This window comes from Lingula anatina, chromosome 1 (genome assembly GCF_051362555.1).
Source record: "Lingula anatina isolate TDL-2025a chromosome 1, LinAna3.0, whole genome shotgun sequence".
Taxonomy (NCBI): domain Eukaryota; kingdom Metazoa; phylum Brachiopoda; class Lingulata; order Lingulida; family Lingulidae; genus Lingula; species Lingula anatina.
In genome coordinates this window covers 47,001,195-47,019,879 of record NC_141767.1, presented here as the reverse complement: position 1 = coordinate 47,019,879, position 18,685 = coordinate 47,001,195, and the positions used below count along the sequence as shown (strand labels likewise).

The 18,685-nt window shown below is 33.7% G+C and overlaps 2 protein-coding genes across 2 annotated transcripts; both read left to right on the top strand.

Moving 5' to 3' along the window:
• Positions 1-232: 232 nt before the first annotated feature.
• Positions 233-6,442, top strand: LOC106159940 (LIX1-like protein). Its single transcript, XM_024075729.2, has 5 exons — positions 233-388; positions 1,992-2,188; positions 3,474-3,637; positions 3,904-4,044; positions 4,694-6,442. The coding sequence occupies exons 2-5, from the start codon at positions 2,011-2,013 to the stop codon at positions 5,105-5,107; spliced, it is 897 nt and encodes a 298-aa protein (XP_023931497.1). The 5' UTR covers positions 233-388; positions 1,992-2,010; the 3' UTR covers positions 5,108-6,442.
• Positions 6,443-7,016: 574 nt separating this feature from the next.
• LOC106159964 (bifunctional arginine demethylase and lysyl-hydroxylase JMJD6-like) lies at positions 7,017-17,547 on the top strand. The gene is made up of 9 exons (XM_013536449.2): positions 7,017-7,198; positions 8,298-8,512; positions 9,569-9,721; positions 9,947-10,047; positions 10,422-10,517; positions 10,950-11,097; positions 11,378-11,566; positions 11,906-12,084; positions 16,074-17,547. The coding sequence occupies exons 1-9, from the start codon at positions 7,144-7,146 to the stop codon at positions 16,216-16,218; spliced, it is 1,281 nt and encodes a 426-aa protein (XP_013391903.2). The 5' UTR covers positions 7,017-7,143; the 3' UTR covers positions 16,219-17,547.
• The last annotated feature ends 1,138 nt before the right edge of the window (positions 17,548-18,685 follow it).

Here is an 18,685-nt window from a genome sequence, read left to right as displayed (position 1 = left end):
AACGTCAATTTTAATATTACGTTGAATTTTACAGGTATTGTTTTTATACGCGCATTTGCATGGAGTGCCTTGTTACGCTATTCTTCGTCGCTAACTAAATTAATCCCAAATTCCAATATAGTTTCTAGAAAATATTAAGATATAAAATCTCTTTCCAACTACCTAAAGTATTATATTATATATTTTGGACTAACACAGAGAATATAAAGACGCTTGAACCGTACTCTGATTTAATATTATAATGTGATATTATTCCGCGTCTACTTAATGCGACATCTTTGCTGACTGTTGTTGTGTTTAGGATTGTACACTCTCCTCTTTAATCTCTCTACTACAGCCATAAATTGTGCCGATGTAGGGCTACGCTGTTAAGCTGTATGGTCTTTTGGTGAGTTATGTATGGTTTATAAATGCGTTTTGGTTTTGTAGAATTTATGTACTATGAACCAGTTTAAATGATCCACAAGTAACTTTGTCAAGTTCTGGATGCCCACTATTATTACACAGTCCAAACACCAGTTGCTTTTGGGTGTTTTCTGTTATTAGTCAGTGACTGACAGGAATATTCAATAATGTCTTACTACCTCATTAATGTTAAACGTCATTTGTTCTTGGTTTGACGTATGTAAAACACTAAATTTGTGCGTAAGTAATATTTTCTGTATACTGCCAATAATTTGGTGGACCTCTCCCATGGATATTTGATTAGCTGTAAAGTGAGCGTTATCAAATTCAAGATGGTTGAATGGAAGAACCATGAGTGCACTTCTTATCTTTGCATTTAAAAAAAGGCAAGTGCCAGGATTCTCCTACTACCTGGGTGTACCTCTGTTCAACTTCCTTGAAATAAGTTGTGCATTGCAGGCTGCCAGTGAAAAATTTTTTTAATTCATTGTTTTAAAATTTTTTAAATTCAGTTTTCATTGATGTTCAGATTATATATATATATATATATATATATATATATATGATGGTTTAACATTTTCTCAGCAATAACTTCAACCCTTATCATGGACTCTACAGCCAGTAGAGGTTATGTTGTGTTTTTAGCTTTAATATTTTGCCCCTACATACTTTTCTGGGAAGTTATGTCAGCAAGTATACTCTCTGTTTTTGAAGTACATTTACTCGAGGGAAGTGTGTCAGGCACTTTTAACTATATGGCCTACTGACTACTCAGATTAATAGAGCTTGAAAGGTAGTCTTTAGAGGCAATACATACATATAAAAAATGCTGAACTAAGTATTTAGTTTCTGTTAGTCTATGTTTATATGTGGTTTATTATTATGCATTGTATTTTCATATAAAACTTGTCAGTCCAGAGGTCCTGCAATATGAAGCTAGGGCAATTTCCCCATGTTTAGCTAAGATGTTTTTTTCTATCAAGACACAAAATCTATTTGTTATTTGCCTTGGATCATTGTCATACTTTACAGACAGATTATCAGAAAAAGATTTCTAAATTGTTCTCCCACAACAAGGTTTTTTACTAAGCCAGTCTTTGTACAGTCTAAGAAGACTTAGACTGTAGCAAGTTTTAATTTAATTTGGATAAACATAATTTAATTTTTGTCTTTTCAGTGGCCATATTGTAGTGCCTGTTTTTCTATGCGATGGAAGCTTGTGAAATAACATTTCCTAAAATCAAAGGGATTAAGGCTATATTCCCAGAGCTTTTAGATCAATCTATCCCCGCGGGGAGTCTCACTCGATTACTGTCAGATAATCCAGTTTAAATGTTCGTTCCGCCTACTAGAAGCTGTAAGGGGGTAATTAACTTTTGTGTCCGCTCGGCTGACAGCTATTTAGCGTGAACCCCCAGGGAGTTAGGTCGGTCTAAAGTAGATCGATCTAATCTCTGGAAATGGGGTCTAAGTTCAGGCTTGACATGGGTAGTTGTCAGATGTGTTCTTGCCACAGGGCAGTTTAATTCAATGTGATGTTATGCAAAGTGTATATACACATAACACTTACTTTTACACTTTTCCAGACTTGACAAGCTCTTGATCATGTCATCATCACGTAATGTTCACCACTCCCACCTTAAGCCTTCCCAAGGCGGGAAGGCCATACTGGACCTGGATGACTTACAGGCCATGACTGACCATAAGGCTAAGACCGTCCTCAAGGAGGCAGTGGACGCAGTGGTCAACAGCTTCGCTAAGCACACACATGGCTATGGCAGAGGTAAGTTCAGATTAGAATCTTTTTTTCTTGCTATTTTCCCAGTATTTTTGTTCATAATTTAAGTATACATATTTGTCAGCATGTTCACTTAAAGAATGACTGATGCCTTCTTTTTTGAAAGATGTGATATCAAATGGTTGATTGTATCAAATGTTTAACACCTGTATTTGATGAATTTTAGAAAAAAATTATAATGATTTAAGTGCAAATTCTTGGTTAAAAGTGGCTTCTGTGTTATTGACAAGTTTAGGCCAGTGCAGTTTAAGTTGTGAAGCCATGACAGAAAAGGGTGCTTGAAAGAAATCAAATATTTGTTTCTGTTAGTGCTGTTGCTTGCCAGCATGTGGATAAATGTTAAAGGTCACTTTACTTTGCCAGTGTGCTTAATGATTTGAACCAATCATGCTGTTGGCATACCATTTCAACAATATGTTACAAAAAGTGCAGCATTTTAAACAGTACAAAGCTCAAACAATTTTAAAAACAATTTTTTTTGCCTCTTCAGCACTGAGTACGTGTTTGAAGACACATCACTAAAATGCCCTCTTGTTGACTGCAAATTCAGCCACATTTAATTCAAGTGACATGGAACTGACATAAATTTACTCAAGTCCATAGTAACCCTCTCTTCTCTAAAGCTTTATGGGACATTTTGGGAGAATTTATGGGATGTTGATGAAAGTTGGAATTTCAAACAAAAATGCATGTGGTAACTTAATTCCTCTTCCAGTTATAAGAACTATTCTTCACTTAAATGGCAAACAAAGAGTGCAGTTCCTCTGCTTTTGCTATCTTGTTGAAGTAACTTGTTCACCCGAAGAGGCATTTTAGAAGATAATGGTATCTGCTTTTATAGGCAAAGTGTGCAAACATGCTAAAGTGCAAGTGTTCTTGAGTGATAACCATATTTGCCACCCTGGTGTCAATCCGTAACAAAATAGTGTGTTTTAAGGATTTTAGTGTCTTATATTTCTTTCGCAGTTTTAATTAATTAAAATATTGGTTCTATGCAATAAGTTACATATTAAAAAAAAATTCTTAAAACTTTTTAAAAGAGTTTAATTGATTTTTGGTAATAACATTATAAATGAAGACAACTTTATTTAAACAACCCAGTCACCTTTAGGTAAAATTTGCTTTCCTTAATGTGAAAACTGTTCAGGTTTTTAGATCAGAGATTTGTCCAATTTCAAAAATCTTGGTTATCATATTATCAGTTTAAAATGAAAATAAATAAATAAATAAATGGTAGGTTGGATTAATACCTCCTTGTGTATCTTTTCAGTGAATGTAGTAGAAGCTCTGCAGGAGTTCTGGCAGATGAAGCAGGCCAGAGGAGCAGATCTGAAGAATGGGGCACTGGTGGTGTATGAATCTCAACCCTCTGCATCACAACCATACATATGTTTTGTTACATTACCTGGTGGGAGCTGCTTTGGGAGTTTTCAGGTAGGACCAAAATATTTTTTCGAAAACTAAAGGCAAGACAAAAATTATTTAATGCGTACTAGTATTTCTATAAAGAGAGTGTGAAGGATTTCTATAAAGTATTTAGAGGGAGTAGAAAATGAATTTGTACTGAAAACTGTCAAAAATGTGTCACATTGTGTGCCATTGGAACATAGCCTCACTGATACCAGCTTTTGCTAGCTATATAATATTTTAAGAAAGTTTCATTTTTCATTTGAGTCATGACTTTGGTATTTTCATTCTAGAACTGTCCTACTAAAGCTGAGGCTAGAAGGAGTGCAGCAAAGATTGCTTTGATGAATTCAGTATTCAATGAACATCCCTCTAGGAGAATTACAGATGACTTTGTTGAAAAGGCCATTGGGGAAGCCATGGCATCCTTTAAAGTGAGTTAAACCAGATATAATGGTATTGTGATAAAATGGTTGTACAATCCCTTACAGAGCAAAATATCTGAGTTATACCTGTAGAGATGGTCTCAGTTTCAGCTGTGTGCGTCACATAGCTGTAGGTCATCATCTGTGTGGTGGCGCTCTTTGCTCCTAAAGGGATCATACAACCATTTTATTACCTTATAATGGAGCACAGAAATATTTATTGTTTTACATATTGAAATGATGCATAGGCATGCAATATAAGTGCGTGATATGCATATTTATCTTATTTGTTTTGGAGTAGAATAGGGAAACTACTGTAAATGCTTTTCCTTAATCTTTTTGAAATATAAATCCATCAAAACTGGGAGGCTCTGATACAACATAAGTAATTATGTTCAGAACTACTAGGCATTATGTCTCCAGCCCAATTTAGAACACAATTTTCTTCTAGGTTTTTTTGGTGAGTGATTCTCCATGACCCAAGTTGTACCTATTTCTATAAGAAAAGCTTCGGAATTCCATAATTAATGAAAGGAGTGGGTCAGTGCCTGACATACAGTTGTGTTCATATAAATAATACGTGAAAACTTCTCATACTTCTGACTTATCAGTTATTATTATTATTTTTTTTATTGATTATTTATAATTTAATGAGTAGGGCAAGATGGATGAAGCAGACAACCCTGCTACAGGAATAGGTGCCTTTAGATTCATGCTAGAATCCAATAGAGGGCGTACCATGCTGGAGTTTCAAGAACTGATGACTGTATTCCAACTGCTGCACTGGAATGGCAGTCTAAAAGCCATGAGGGACAGAAATTGTTCCCGTCAAGAAGTTCTGGCTCATTACTCCCATAGGGCTCTTGATGATGATATGCGCTCACAGATGGCACTGGATTGGATCTCTCGAGAACAAGAGGAGCCTGGAATCATTTCTCACCAGCTGGAGTTGGCAGAAAGGGAGCTGGAGAGTGCTAGATTAGCTGGAAGGGAACTCAGGTTCCCCAAAGAGAAAAGAGACATCTTGTTGCTGGCTCTGAGTCAGATTGGGCCACAAGAAAGCATTGCTTAAGTCCATATGAGGAAAACGCCATTTACTGTTAAAAGGGATCATGATTCATAGGCTTTGCCTTGAAATACCAGATAAATTTTTAGAGGTGGGGATTTGATATTTATCCTCCAAATTACAAGTGTGAAATTTAAATTATGGCTTTTTCCTTTTATTTGATTTTAAAACAATACATTTCTCCAGGAAATCCCAAAATAAGTTATGGTGCCAAATTTAAATGGTCTTCTTTGTCAAAATACACCTGCTTTAATATTTTTAAGAATACGCAATACTCTTTATCCGATTATTTCCCTGGTTTTCTTTTATTCATTTATCTGTCTTACTAGTCTGCTCTATATTTTACTTTTCATATCTCAGTGGAAGATAAAGGCAATGCTTATGTACAGGGTGACAAGTTTGATTTATCATTTTGTATAATATATTGAACCTGTGTAAGATGGCACAAACCCAACACTTTATTTGCATGTGGTAAGCTTTACTTTCACTGACAATGGATGCGCATTTGAGAGATTATATTTGTATCTTATTATATTTTTAGTCTTTAAATTTGAAGCTTGAAATGTATCACATTCATCATGTGAAGAGGAAAACGGTATCATAGCTTTTATGATGATTGATATTTTCCCTCTCTGTGTATATGCAGTTTTGGCATAAGGATATGCTTTATAAAAAATACTTTACTTTAAATATCCAGATGTGGTTTTAATGAAGAGCTCTCACATAACGGCATTCTACTACAAGTGTTAGATTATACTATATTATGGTAAATTTTCTTTCAAGCTACATCTGAATATGGATATATTTAAATCATTCTTTACATTAGTTTTGTTCACATTACTGAACAGTTCGTTTATAAGTGTGAGTAAAGTGTCAATATCCTTTTTGTATAATAATATTAATATATCCATATATATCTGCTTGAATACATTTAATGCTTGAGGATGCCTTATTGCGAAGAATGATACAATTTTGTTTGGGTAGGTGGAAGATAAAATCACACATTGTAAAATGGAAAATTTTTCCACGTTTAGAATATATTTTAATGTCAAATGATTGTTAATGATCATTTATGCATATGATTAAAGATATTTTAAAGTTGTTCTTCAAAAATAATTTGAGTTTAAGGGCAAATTTTTTTTCTGATGTTGGATGTACATACTAGAAAAATAAAAACATTTATCACAATATATCATATATAAAAGTTGTAGAAAGCCTATAAGAACATTTCAGTTATCATGCTCATTCATATATTTTACGTCTTCATCTTATTTATAGCCTTCTAGATTACAACTCTATTTACTATGAAAGATAAAAGAATAAATATATTATTGAAAAATTGCTCAGTGTTGTGCATTCTTCACATCTAGACTTTTTTTTGGGGGGGGGGGTGTTCAAATAACAATTCAACGTGTCACTTGCCAAAGTATTTTCTCAGGTCGAGAATTGGTAGAAACTAGAACCTGGTATGAAGGCACCCCCCATTATATTTTTTGTAATACCAGAGTTTTTGCTATTATGTAGATAATTCATTACGACTCTGGGCTATCACAATTCTGCGAATTTCATTTATTATGCAAAATGACCCTTACTTTTTGACGACTTACTTTACGACGTAGATCTAATGACTTATTGTCAAAGATGTGAAACTCACTTGAGGCAAGTAAGATCTATCCGTGCTGTTGCAAAGAGCAAAGTGTGTTAGTTGTGTAATGTATACACAGGAAAATGTTACCAGTTGTGATTCTTGTTCCATCTACCATATTATTAAGTTTTATGTATATTCAAACAGTTATCTTTACCTGTCTCGTTCATACAAGCAAATAGCCCCCCATTCCGTAAAGTACTGAATTTTGCCTCCAATCTTTACTGTATCAAGATTTTCGCTTTACCTCAGCCAAGCATTTCAAAGAACCAATCGGAATCATTGCTCTTGAACAGCACGGAATGCATATACTTCCGCTTCACGTTTCCCCTTCTCAGGTTCGGACTGTCATAAAAATAGCTTCTTTTTCTTCTAGCGAAAAGGTGTTTGGTGATTTATGGACCACAGGAGTAAGAAAAGAGTATGTGAAGCCAAAGAAAAAGCTCGACCTGGTAAGATACCGATAATAAAACTGAAAGATGCCTTGTGGGATATACGTGCATTGCGGCACGGTACCTGTATATGAACTACTACTGCTAGTAGTACTTTGTTTATTTCAGTACTTGTTACGTTAGTGTTACTAATACTTACTTTGAGCCTTTCGGTTTTCTTATAACGTTAATATATCGTAACAAGTTCGCAGTGGTGTGTCAGTAAATATGGTTCTCTGCAGTTTTTGTGTATTAATGTTAGAATATACGATACAACATAGAAAATCTTCACTCTGACATGGTCTTGTTCAGGCAGTGAGATTGAAATCTTTTATTATGTAGGAAACATTGACTTAATAACATAATGTCAGAAATAGCAGAAAAGGTCCCAAAATCAAAACTTTTCATAATGACCAACAAGTGATTTGTAACAAGTTTGATTAAAGTTCAGTATTCTAATTCATTGTGAGAGAGATCACGTGCTAGCAACTTTCTTGTAAATAAGTTACTAGCTGTGCTGTATTTTTCCAAATGTTGTTACACAAATCATACTATAACCATGTTAAGTCTTGCTTGATGACTGGCCTGTAATTCATATATTCTCATTTCTATGGCATGTAAATGGCATTAGATAGGCTTCATTTAGAATGTCACATGTGAAAAACTGATGTTATTTATAATTTGTATTGATACACACAACATGAATAATCAAGCTGTCGGATCATTCTGGCAGAGTGACCTCAGTCAGTTTTACTGATGTCTGATCTTTATTATTATTATTATTTTCTTATTATTTTTTTTTATTCTTGCATTTTTCTTTTTTTTTTTTTTTTGGGGGGGGGGGGTATGTGTATAAGTCGATAAGTATACATATATATGTAGAGCATGGAATTTTAGATACCAAAAATCACCTCATCTTCCCATTCATTTTGATAGTTAAATATTCCAGGAATTTTGAACAATCACTATCCTGGAAAATGTACAAGTGCATCCATTGTCATTTTGAAAGATCAGAAAGGCAATAAGATTTCTCTCTCTGCTAAATTTATGGATATGTACTAACAAAATTCTGTTTATTTTGAGTGTTCATTTAGTTAATAAGGTAACTTTACTTTTTCAGAACTTAGTAAACCAGGAGCCTGGGAAGAGCTTAACTATTATCAGACATTTGATTTGGATCCAGACCCTGTGGCATTGAGAGACACTTTTGATAGGATTGATGGGCAGAAAATTTCTTTACAGGAGTTTAGGGAGAAATATGAAATTCCCTACAAACCTGTTGTTATTACTCACTTGACTGATGGCTGGAAAGCAACTGCAAAGTGGACTTATGAGGTAGAGAAAACAATTTTTTATAATATTTAATAGGTGATTAAGGCAGTGATATAAAAATACAGGTTTCGCTGAGGTTTGCATCATTTTTTATTTTTTATAGACAGAAATGTTGTCAAAAATGAAAGGAAAAAGACTGATTTTGTGTACTAGTAGTTGTTCCATTCATTTGTTTATTTATTGAAAAAACTTAACAGTTAAGAAAATGTTTAGGAAAATTTATGTCAGCATATTGAAATAGAAAACAGCTTTTGAAGCATAATGTCTTTTTTTCAGTGACCAATTTCCAGAAAATATTGAATAGATCAATTTTATGAAGATGACGTATGGAATCTGTATAATCTTCTGCTTGACAAAAGAAAAAAATTGACCAACTTTGTTATAATTCCAAAACATATGCTGCTTACATACAAAAGCCACATCATTTGTATTGAATAATTGATGAAAGATAGAGAGTCAATTACTATGGCCATGTTTAATCAATTGATTCATTTATTACATGTAAGGTGTCTTTTGTTATAATTTCAATAAGAGTAGCCTCCAGCTGAGTTCTATTTTTTTTTCTTTCTTTATACTTGAGGCCAAATTTGTTTTAGTTCTCAGGGCAAATATGTTTCTTTAAAACCATAGTTGTGTCAGTTATTTTATTCTCATAATTCTCATTTATTAATTTAGAATCATTTTGGAATCAGCCCATATGTCTTTGCTGCTAATTGATTTTCAGTTTACTTTATATTGTATATGCTATTGGTTATTTTTAGTTCTTTTAGTATAACAATTGAAATCTTTTTTAATTACAAATAATGTATTATGGACAACATAATTTTTTAAAAATTATTTTTTAAAATTAATTGTAGTACAATGTCAGTTTGTGCAATGTCATGACAAAATGTATGCACTGCTCAATTTATAACATGGGTGTAAAAGATGATTCAGTGAAATCTAATTCAAAATGTTTCTCATTGTAATTTTTAAAAGCATTCAAGAGAAACAATCAATCATTATCACAATTTTGTACCTTCAAGGATCACACAAACATGTTTTCATAATGATTTGCAGAGACTTGCAAAGAAGTACAGAAACCAAAAGTTTAAGTGTGGCGAGGATGATGAAGGTTACTCTGTCAAGATGAAGATGAAGTACTTTGTGGCTTATACCAAATGTAACAGAGATGACAGCCCACTCTATATATTTGACAGTAGCTTTGCAGAGGTTAGTAGAGCACAGAGCATTCCATATGCATATGATAATAAATCAAAATTTAGCAATATTAAAAATCACATTCACACTTTTGAAGTAATTATTACCCAGGCATTAAGCTTATTAAATGATCTTAAAATGTACAAATCATTTGACAGATTTAATTCATTCCTACGCCCTTGTCATTCAAAAATAAGGCTGTCATCATTTTTTTTTAATGCATTTTCTGTTTTTTAGCATCCCAAAAGGAAAAAGTTGCTTGAAGATTATGAAGTGCCAAAGTATTTTACTGAAGATTTGTTTAAATATTCAGGGGAATCAAAGAGGCCACCCTATAGGTAAGTTTTTGTTCAGAATCAGATACACATAGTTTAAGCATCTTATTTAATATGATTATTATATATTTTGTTTTTTGGGTAAAAAATGGAATTTTTCACAGGTATAGTTGAATTGTTTGCATATATGTTGACAAATATAAAAATGCATGAATTTTCATTTAGTCTGCATTTTAAAGAAAACAGTGCAGATCAAGACATTCATTTATTATATGATTCCTCTGACATTTTGATATGTCATGTGATAAATAAAATAAAAGTACTTCATTTGAATGGCTGCATTAAAAAGATTGGGAATATAATTTACAAAACAATGTGTAAATCAGAAATTCACTTATGTCCAGAATACAAGTGTTTCATGTTTGTATGTTGTCTAGGTGGTTTGTGATGGGTGGGGCCAGGTCAGGGACAGGGATTCACATAGACCCCCTGGGGACCAGTGCTTGGAACACCTTACTGCAGGGACATAAAAGGTAGTGGATTTGCTGACTGAAAATTAGGAAATGACCAGCAGTCTTACCTTTTAGATAGCTAATGATTTATGATTGTTTCTTCAGTGCTAAGTTGTTTATAGCAGAACTATATCTGATGGACATTAGTTATCTGATGAATTTTTAATAAATGTATTTTTGATAAATGTCCAGTTAAACGTTTTCGGTGATTTGGATTTAAGAAAAGTAACAATGTTACTAGAGAGAAATAACATTTTAATTATGAGTAATGTGATATGTTCCAAAGAGTTAATTGCCATGTAAATTATTGAGACTCAATTAATAGATATTACTTAAAATCATGTTCTTACATCGGAGAATTCTTTTTATTCCTATTTTACTTTATAAATCTCACCTAACACAATGGCTTGTTTATTTATAAATCTCACCTAACACAATGGCTTGTTTATTTAGGTGGTGCCTATTTCCCACCACCACTCCTAAAGAACTAATAAAGTTAAAGAGCGGGGAAGGTGGAAGACAAAAAGAGGAAGCTGTGACTTGGTTTAAATTTGTCTATCCACGCACACAGCAGCCAGATTGGCCCGAAGAATATAAAGCAGTAAATATGAGAAGTTTTATGGCCTTTTAATACTATGATCATTTTTTTAAAGAAATATCAAAATTTCAAAATGTGCTGGAAATGTTAGGCAGAACCATAATATAATTCTGTTAGCAAAAAATAAGTGCAAAATGTCAAATTGTGTGAAATGGTATGCTTCATAAAAAGTTAAGCCTAAGGAATAACACATTGGTAATTCAGTAAGAAACAACAATAATTTTGTAGAAATACTATTGTTATCTGTTTGAATGCTTCTTTAAAAATAACCATTAAATTCCAGTTGGAGATTCTCCAAAAACCAGGGGAGACTGTTTTTATTCCTGGTGGGTGGTGGCACGTGGTGCTAAACCTTGACAACACGATAGCAGTGACACAGAATTACTGCAGCAGTGTCAACTTCCCTGTGGTCTGGCATAAAACTGTGAGAGGAAGGCCAAAGCTCTCCAAAAAGTGGTACAGGGAGTTAAAGGTAATGGAAGTGGTAACTGACCAGTGAAAACAGCACTCAAACAATTTGAATATCAGGAATCTGATTAAATGTATATAATTTCCGTGTCAGAGATATGTATGTGTGGTTTTTACAGCTTAAAATCCTGAAGATAGCAAAATAGAGAGGCTAGTGATATTAAGAATATAAGTTATAACTTCCAATCCCATTTATCAGACCTTGTAGCACTTTTCATTATTGCTCTGAACTCTAGAAAATGCATCAGCCAATTTTGATTTGATAATTGATGATCAGGCATGGTAGATGTGTACAACTGGATATTGCCCTCATAACACATCTTGTCATTTACCTTAAAATCAGATCTACAGACCTGACCTGTCTTCGGTGGCTGACAAAGTGGACCTCAGCAAACCAACAGGTTTTAATTCAGACAGTTCCAGTTCTGATTCCTCCAGTTCAAGTTCCAGCAGTGATAGCAGCTCAGACAGTTCAGACTCTGAGGGAGACAGTGAAAGTGATGGACAGAGGAAAAGTAAAAGGTATTAATTCTTGTTAATGTGATTACAGTTTGCTGCCAGTAATGTGTTGTGTATGCATGTCCAGGCTAAGGCTAACATGACACATTTGTGCCTTAAAGAATTATTTTTACATACCAATTGAAAGCTATATATTTTCTTGCAAATTGAACTCAAGAAAATTAGGATGTGACAAAAACTGTGGCATAAATTTACATTTTACTGTAAAATTTGAGTTTGAAATGCCAGATCAATAAGTGTGAACAAATATTAGATCAAGTCTGGTTGTTGCACACTGTGACACTACTGTTATGTTTTTATATCTATGTGCATGCTTGTGTGTGTGTGTGTGTGTTTGACTGTGTGTGAGTATGTGATTAAACATCCATTTAAGAACATGTTGAGAAGTTGAAGAAATTTATATGCTTGATCAGCTTTATTTCAAAACATTTACAAACCATCACAATTTTGTGTGATTGTGAACATTGTTTCATTGGCCCGTCTAGCCAGTTTTGTTATTTTTACTGTACTGTATCTGTTGTTGCAAGTAACCATGCTGTACTAGTATATGCTCCAAAGTACAATATTTAAGCATTAACTGTGATAATGTGTGTCTTTGATATACATTTAAGAAGTGTAAGTCTGACTCATTTTGCAATGTGCATGTGATATTTCAGTTTACAAGCGTCCACAGCACATTTGTTTTAAATGTAATTACTCACTCAAGAATTAGCGCCAACACAAGGGGATTCCTATGAGATTGTAAAATTGTTTTTACTATTGGTTTTCTGTTAAAGCCATTAATTAAATGAACAATTCTAGGAAGAGCAATCATTATTGATTTTTTCATTATCTTTCAGCGTAGAAAGTGATGGTAAATAGGATTAAACTAGAAGCTTGCCTTTTCTTTCTTTGATTTATTTTATTTTTTCTCATTAAGAGCTGATGGATTTTCACCTCATTTAGGCAGAACCTATTCTTCTCCACTTTCATCTTTTGAAGCAACACGAATGTTTTAGAATGTGACTAGTTTGGTTGATATTGATAGCCTTCATTCCTGGTCAGTACTTTATCTAATGGACTAGAGCAGTCTTGCACTGTAATAACAGTATCAAATACAGGATTGGAACTTTGCCCAGTTAATATTACCTGGCTTTAAGACCAAAGTTTTATAAGAAATAGATATTTCAGGGGCGGATCCAGAGATATTTTCAGACAGTCTTCCAAGTTATCTTTTTGATCCATTCTCTATTTTTTACCTTCTTCCGACATTAAAAATTAGATACTCGTCCATGTTAATTTGAAAATCAGACTGTCTTCTGGAAGACCCCTGTTTTGTCAATTCCTGGCATATCATGTGTAAGATGTTAGTTAGTAAGCTAGGTTGCTATACCTAGATCAATATTTATAACAGCATTAATCCATCTCAGAGGGGTTGCTCGCTAAATTGCTTTCAGCTTAAGCAGCTTAGATGTCTGGCATGCCTACTGAAGCTGCTTAACAATAATTAATAATTACCCCCAAGCAGCTTCAGTAGGCATGACAGCTAAGCTGCTTAAGCTGAAAGCAATTTTGCAAGAAACCCCATGGAGATAGATCAATCCACAGTTAGTATGATAGGTTCTGGGAATGTTTGGTCACCTGAGGTCATGCAGCTACCATTAGATCAGCCTAAGTGACCTTCCACACTGAAAGAGATGATGAGAATTCATGAAAATGTGTTTCAATTTTAAGATTCCTTGAAACTAACATCTTATAAACAAAATTATATACTTATTAAGGACAGAAATTTAAAAGATCTTAGTTTAATTCTTCTTATTGGTACTGTTAAGTATTTTTAAAAGTGGTGTTTCTTAATATTAAGCATTTTGAGCCTCATCATTTTTGTTAGATTTATTTGTTCTTTGAAAGTTTACACACATTTGATTTTCAATGCATGTTTATAATAGACACTGTTGACAGAACATCACTGTTGACAGAACACCAGTGCTTGGAACACCTTACTGCAGGGACATAAAAGGTAGTGGATTTGCTGGATGCTTTGTTGTTTTCTATCTCGTTAGGAAAGTACCTTTCTAAAAGAACTCAGATATATGATATCATGTAAGTGTGATACTATACTGTGCCAATAACAGGAGATTAAAGTATTCACTGGGACAAATGTATTTTAGACTGCGTTACACATGAAAAACTACTAAATACGTAATGCAATTCTGCTTATCATCTGTGAAGGTAATGGTCATTAAGCAAATGGTGCTTCAATCCATTTGCAATATTATCCACTGCTTTGAATGCAGAGCCTTGCATTTTGACAGGGAAAATGGAAATTATTGCCTAGAGATGGTATTCTGATACTAGGACATACCCAGTCTATTCTGTCCTTCAACTGTTTCCATATTTTAGAGTTTATTGCATCACTTGATTAGATGAAAGCAGAAATCCTTGGTACTGGGTCTTTTGATGTACGGTAAAACTGTTGGCCATGGTGGTATTTGTACAACCAGTCATTAAAGCAGCCAAAGCTATTTCCATGGTTTAAAGAAATATATGTAATAGAATGGCGCTCAAATTGTAGCACATAATTTCTCCTTATATGAAAGGGATGTGAATATGCAATGAAATATCTAGTGATAGTCTTTTATTATAAAATTTTTTTTGTTTTTGATTATATGGCCCTTCAGATATTTTCAAGGCCTAAGCGTGTCTGTATTTGTACATCCTTTCTTTTATCCATTTTGATCTAATTATTTGGATATGATTTGTACAATTGGTCATTAAAGCAGCCAAAGCTATTTTCATGGTTTAAAAAAAATCTGTGTGATAATATGGTGCTAAAATTATAGCACGCAATTTATTACATCCTCATACATTTTAGTGCAACCCATGTCACATTGATTGCTTTGCTGCTTACTGTTGGCTTTTTGTGTTACTGCCAGTCCTTTTACTGTGATTTAAACCAGTGCCAATCCAGTTCAGAGTAGGTCTGCATTTTTAGATATTGTGAGGAATATATCTGAAAACAGTTTAACTTACTGTTCAGAAAAATATATCTGAAAACAGTTTAACTTACTGTTCAGAAAAATTGGCTGTTAAATACTATATGCTTCAGTTAATGAAGAAATTATTGAAAAAATAAACTTCTTTATCACTAGCCACAATCTCCTTATATGAAAGTGATATGAATATGCAATGAAATGTCCAGTGATAGTCTTTTATTATAAAATGTTGCTGTTTTTGATTATATGGCCCTTCATTTATTTTCAAGGCCTATCTGTATTTATACATCCTTTCTATTATCCATTTTGATCTCATCATTTGGATATGATTTGTACAATTTGTGAAGTATGTAGTGTGTTAAATGTTTTACTGACTTAACAAATTATTAGTTTTTTAACAACGTGCATGTTTTTGTCCTTCTGTTGTCTTTGTTTGTCTCAAGTTTAAGTTCCTGTTTTGTTGAAGTTGTTGAGATATCTGTTGTTGTTTGTAGATAAAATGTTTGTCACAAGGAAGTACTTGAATACCAGTGTGACTGAAAGTATTGATTTGTGCAATACTTAATCTGTGCTGGCTTTGTTAGAGCGTCTCATTTAGTCTCTATCAAATGCATTGGTCTTGGTATCTGGTGCTAAGATCTAGTATGTATGTTCCTGTTTAGACTGATATTTGCATTAATTTGTCAAAATACATTTGTCTTGGAGTGTTCATATTAATCAAGATGCATTGTTTTGCCAAAAATGATTTACATGAAAATAATGAGCACACTTGTGACTTTTAATAATTTTGAAGTTGATTTTTGTTTAATGAACATTACTGCCTTTAAGCAGACATCCTTTTTTCTTTTTTGTTTAAGTTATTATGATTAACTCTAAAAATTTGCTGAGTTTGCAGTAAATATGAATTAACACAAAGTGATCATTTCAATACAGTTGAAAATCACTGACCTAGGTTTTACAATCACCATATAATCCATGAAAGCATCAGTAACATGATTCTCTATACACTTCTTATAGGAGAAGAACCAGTAGATCCCTGACACCTAATGGCAGCAAATCCCGTCGCACTTCCAAGTCAAGATCAAAATCTAGTACCAGGTCTGACAGCAGTGATCAACATGAACGACGAAGCATCTCTACAACTCCTAAGAACTGTCGGTGACAGACATTTATGTAATGCTAAGATCTGTCATTGACTGGGACACGACTGCATCAACACATCATCATCAACAGCCAAGGCACGAGCCTGAATTAAGTTTATTCACTAGTCAGCGTGCCATGATTTTTTTTCCTGAGCAAGTCAAGAACAAGTTTTAGCCATTCTCACAGCTTACTAAGTTGATTGCTGTTGGTTGAACATGGTCTCTTGGTCATAAAGTTTTCTGTTTCTTTTTAATCTTTTTAATCTTTTCAGGATGAGTTTAGAAAGGGATGAGATAATAAATTGTGGAAATGTTATAAAAACTGTTGATGTCATGTAGCCAGGAAGAATTTTAGTGATGTCAACGTTTCTGACTGGATACTGTAATGAAAAACCATCATTGAATTGAGATGTATAATGGCATATAATCTTTGTTGGATTGAAGTCATGTTCTTGTTTTATTAATTGATATAAGATTTTTTACCTCTTTTTGTAGAAAAATTGCTTGCTGAAATACTACTGCATGGTTGCCCAATTTCATACTAGTAAATAAATATTGGAAAAGTAGTCTCCCATGAGCTGCACTTTTTTTTGTAGTGTACAGATTTTTATTTTGATGACATTTTCTGAATATAGCTTGATTGATTTTTGTGTCACGTATCTTCAGGTTTATGAAAAATCAATTGAAAAATTGCCTACTATTGACCAGTTGGCCAATTGTACTGTTGCATTTGACATATCATCTACTATTCCAAATTTCAGTACATGAATATTTAAGTAGATGGTTGTTTTGCTGCATTTGATTGGTTTAATAGATTTGAAAATGGCTTCTGGTCCCTGTTGTATTCCTTCAATATTACATTGATCTGAAGGCAGTAACAGGTCTATTATTATTATTTTTTTTTTTTTTTTTTTTTTTATTTTTTTTTTTCCAAGATTATATTGAATGAAAGGATGTTGATGATCACTTATACCATTGCATTTACTCTAGGAAGATGTGCGACTTTGCAAATGTTATCATTTGATAAAGACTAGTCATCCATAGATTCTTATACACTAGATGTAGAATGTCCAGTGAAATGTTATATCAACAATATTTCTAATAATTTAAAGTGTATTAAGTGCATATACTTCAAGAGATGGGAATTTGCTTAGAGATTTTGTTAGAAACAGCTTTTTGATTAATTGTCATACTAATCGGACAGAAATAAGAAATATTGGCAATGAAACTGTCACTTGTTATTGATGAGATGACGTGGAGTTCGTTACACAAAAAACGAACCTAGATACTGCTTGCCAAATCTTATAATAATTAAAACCATTGAAAATAAAGCGATTTTAGACAATGTGCATTGATTCCTGTCATTCATTAAGCCTGTGTGAAAACTGATAGCCTATTAGAGATAAGTGATCTTGTATAATCTTGGTACGTCATACCATTGTTTGAATGTACTGTTTTAAAGGACGTCAAGGGACTGAGAGGGGAACAAATTAATACCCCCGTCACACTAGAGGCGGAATGAGCTATAATGCCGTCGGAAAGACGATTCTTTGTGCGTTCCTGGATATTCCAAGAGCATTCTAAAAATTCCGAGTGCATTCCAAATATTTTACCCATTCTTGTGGCCGGCCCGAATGTTTTGCTCATGTTGAAAACTTTCAAAGTGCATTCCAAGTAGAAAATTATCGAATGGCATTTGACTAGTATTCTAACTGCATTATGACTGCATTCTAAATATTCTAACGGTATTCCGACAGCATTCGAAACATTCTAATCACATTCGAGGGAGAACCGAAATGGCAAGACACTTCATATCCTGCTAGAACGAGTCAGAATGCAACTCGATCCTATTTCAGCCAAAAATCGAACTACACTCGTGCGGCATTTGAAGGGTATTCTAAAAATTCTGACTGCATTCTGACAGCATTATTGATATTCCTAGTTTTCCAACTACATTCGAGCTGCATTTGAGAGCTAATACAGCCGAAATGTGCACGAATCATTCCAGGCGGATTCAAGCGCATTCTGAGTGTTCCAACGGCATTCTTGCAAGTATTTAGGTCAATTTGAAATTTCTTCCCGGATATAATACGAATTTTTAAATTTAGTCATTCCGGCTGGTTCTGCTTGATTCCTGCTGATTCCGAATAAGTGTGACGGGGCCTTAAAGGAATGGAGGTGAGGTCTTGGAAAAAATGATGATCGCAAACGTTGAATATGATAAATGCCAAATAAAATGGGGTTTGTTTTCAGATTTGAGGAAATAAGCGCGCGTCCAATCTGGTTTATATCTCCTCTTTCACGCCCAACAACAAATGCAAGGGTGTTTGGGACTAAAAGATGACTAATGATGTAGAGTAACGTTCAATACAGTCAGCTGCTACAGTATAACGTCCTACAACACAGGATGAAGGGCGGTAACGCTCTACAATTACATGTAGGCCTACACGTGTCTGTGTTGAGTAGGTGATCAAATATTTTACCGCT

Coding starts and splice junctions, on each gene's coding strand:
- LOC106159940 (XM_024075729.2), top strand. CDS start 2,011: ATGTCATCATCACGTAATGTTCACCACTCCCACCTTAAGCCTTCCCAA. Junction 2,189..3,473: donor CACACATGGCTATGGCAGAG/GTAAGTTCAGAT, acceptor GTATCTTTTCAG/TGAATGTAGTAGAAGCTCTG. Junction 4,045..4,693: donor AAGCCATGGCATCCTTTAAA/GTGAGTTAAACC, acceptor TTTAATGAGTAG/GGCAAGATGGATGAAGCAGA.
- LOC106159964 (XM_013536449.2), top strand. CDS start 7,144: ATGGACCACAGGAGTAAGAAAAGAGTATGTGAAGCCAAAGAAAAAGCT. Junction 11,098..11,377: donor GGCCCGAAGAATATAAAGCA/GTAAATATGAGA, acceptor ATTAAATTCCAG/TTGGAGATTCTCCAAAAACC. Junction 11,567..11,905: donor AGTGGTACAGGGAGTTAAAG/GTAATGGAAGTG, acceptor CCTTAAAATCAG/ATCTACAGACCTGACCTGTC.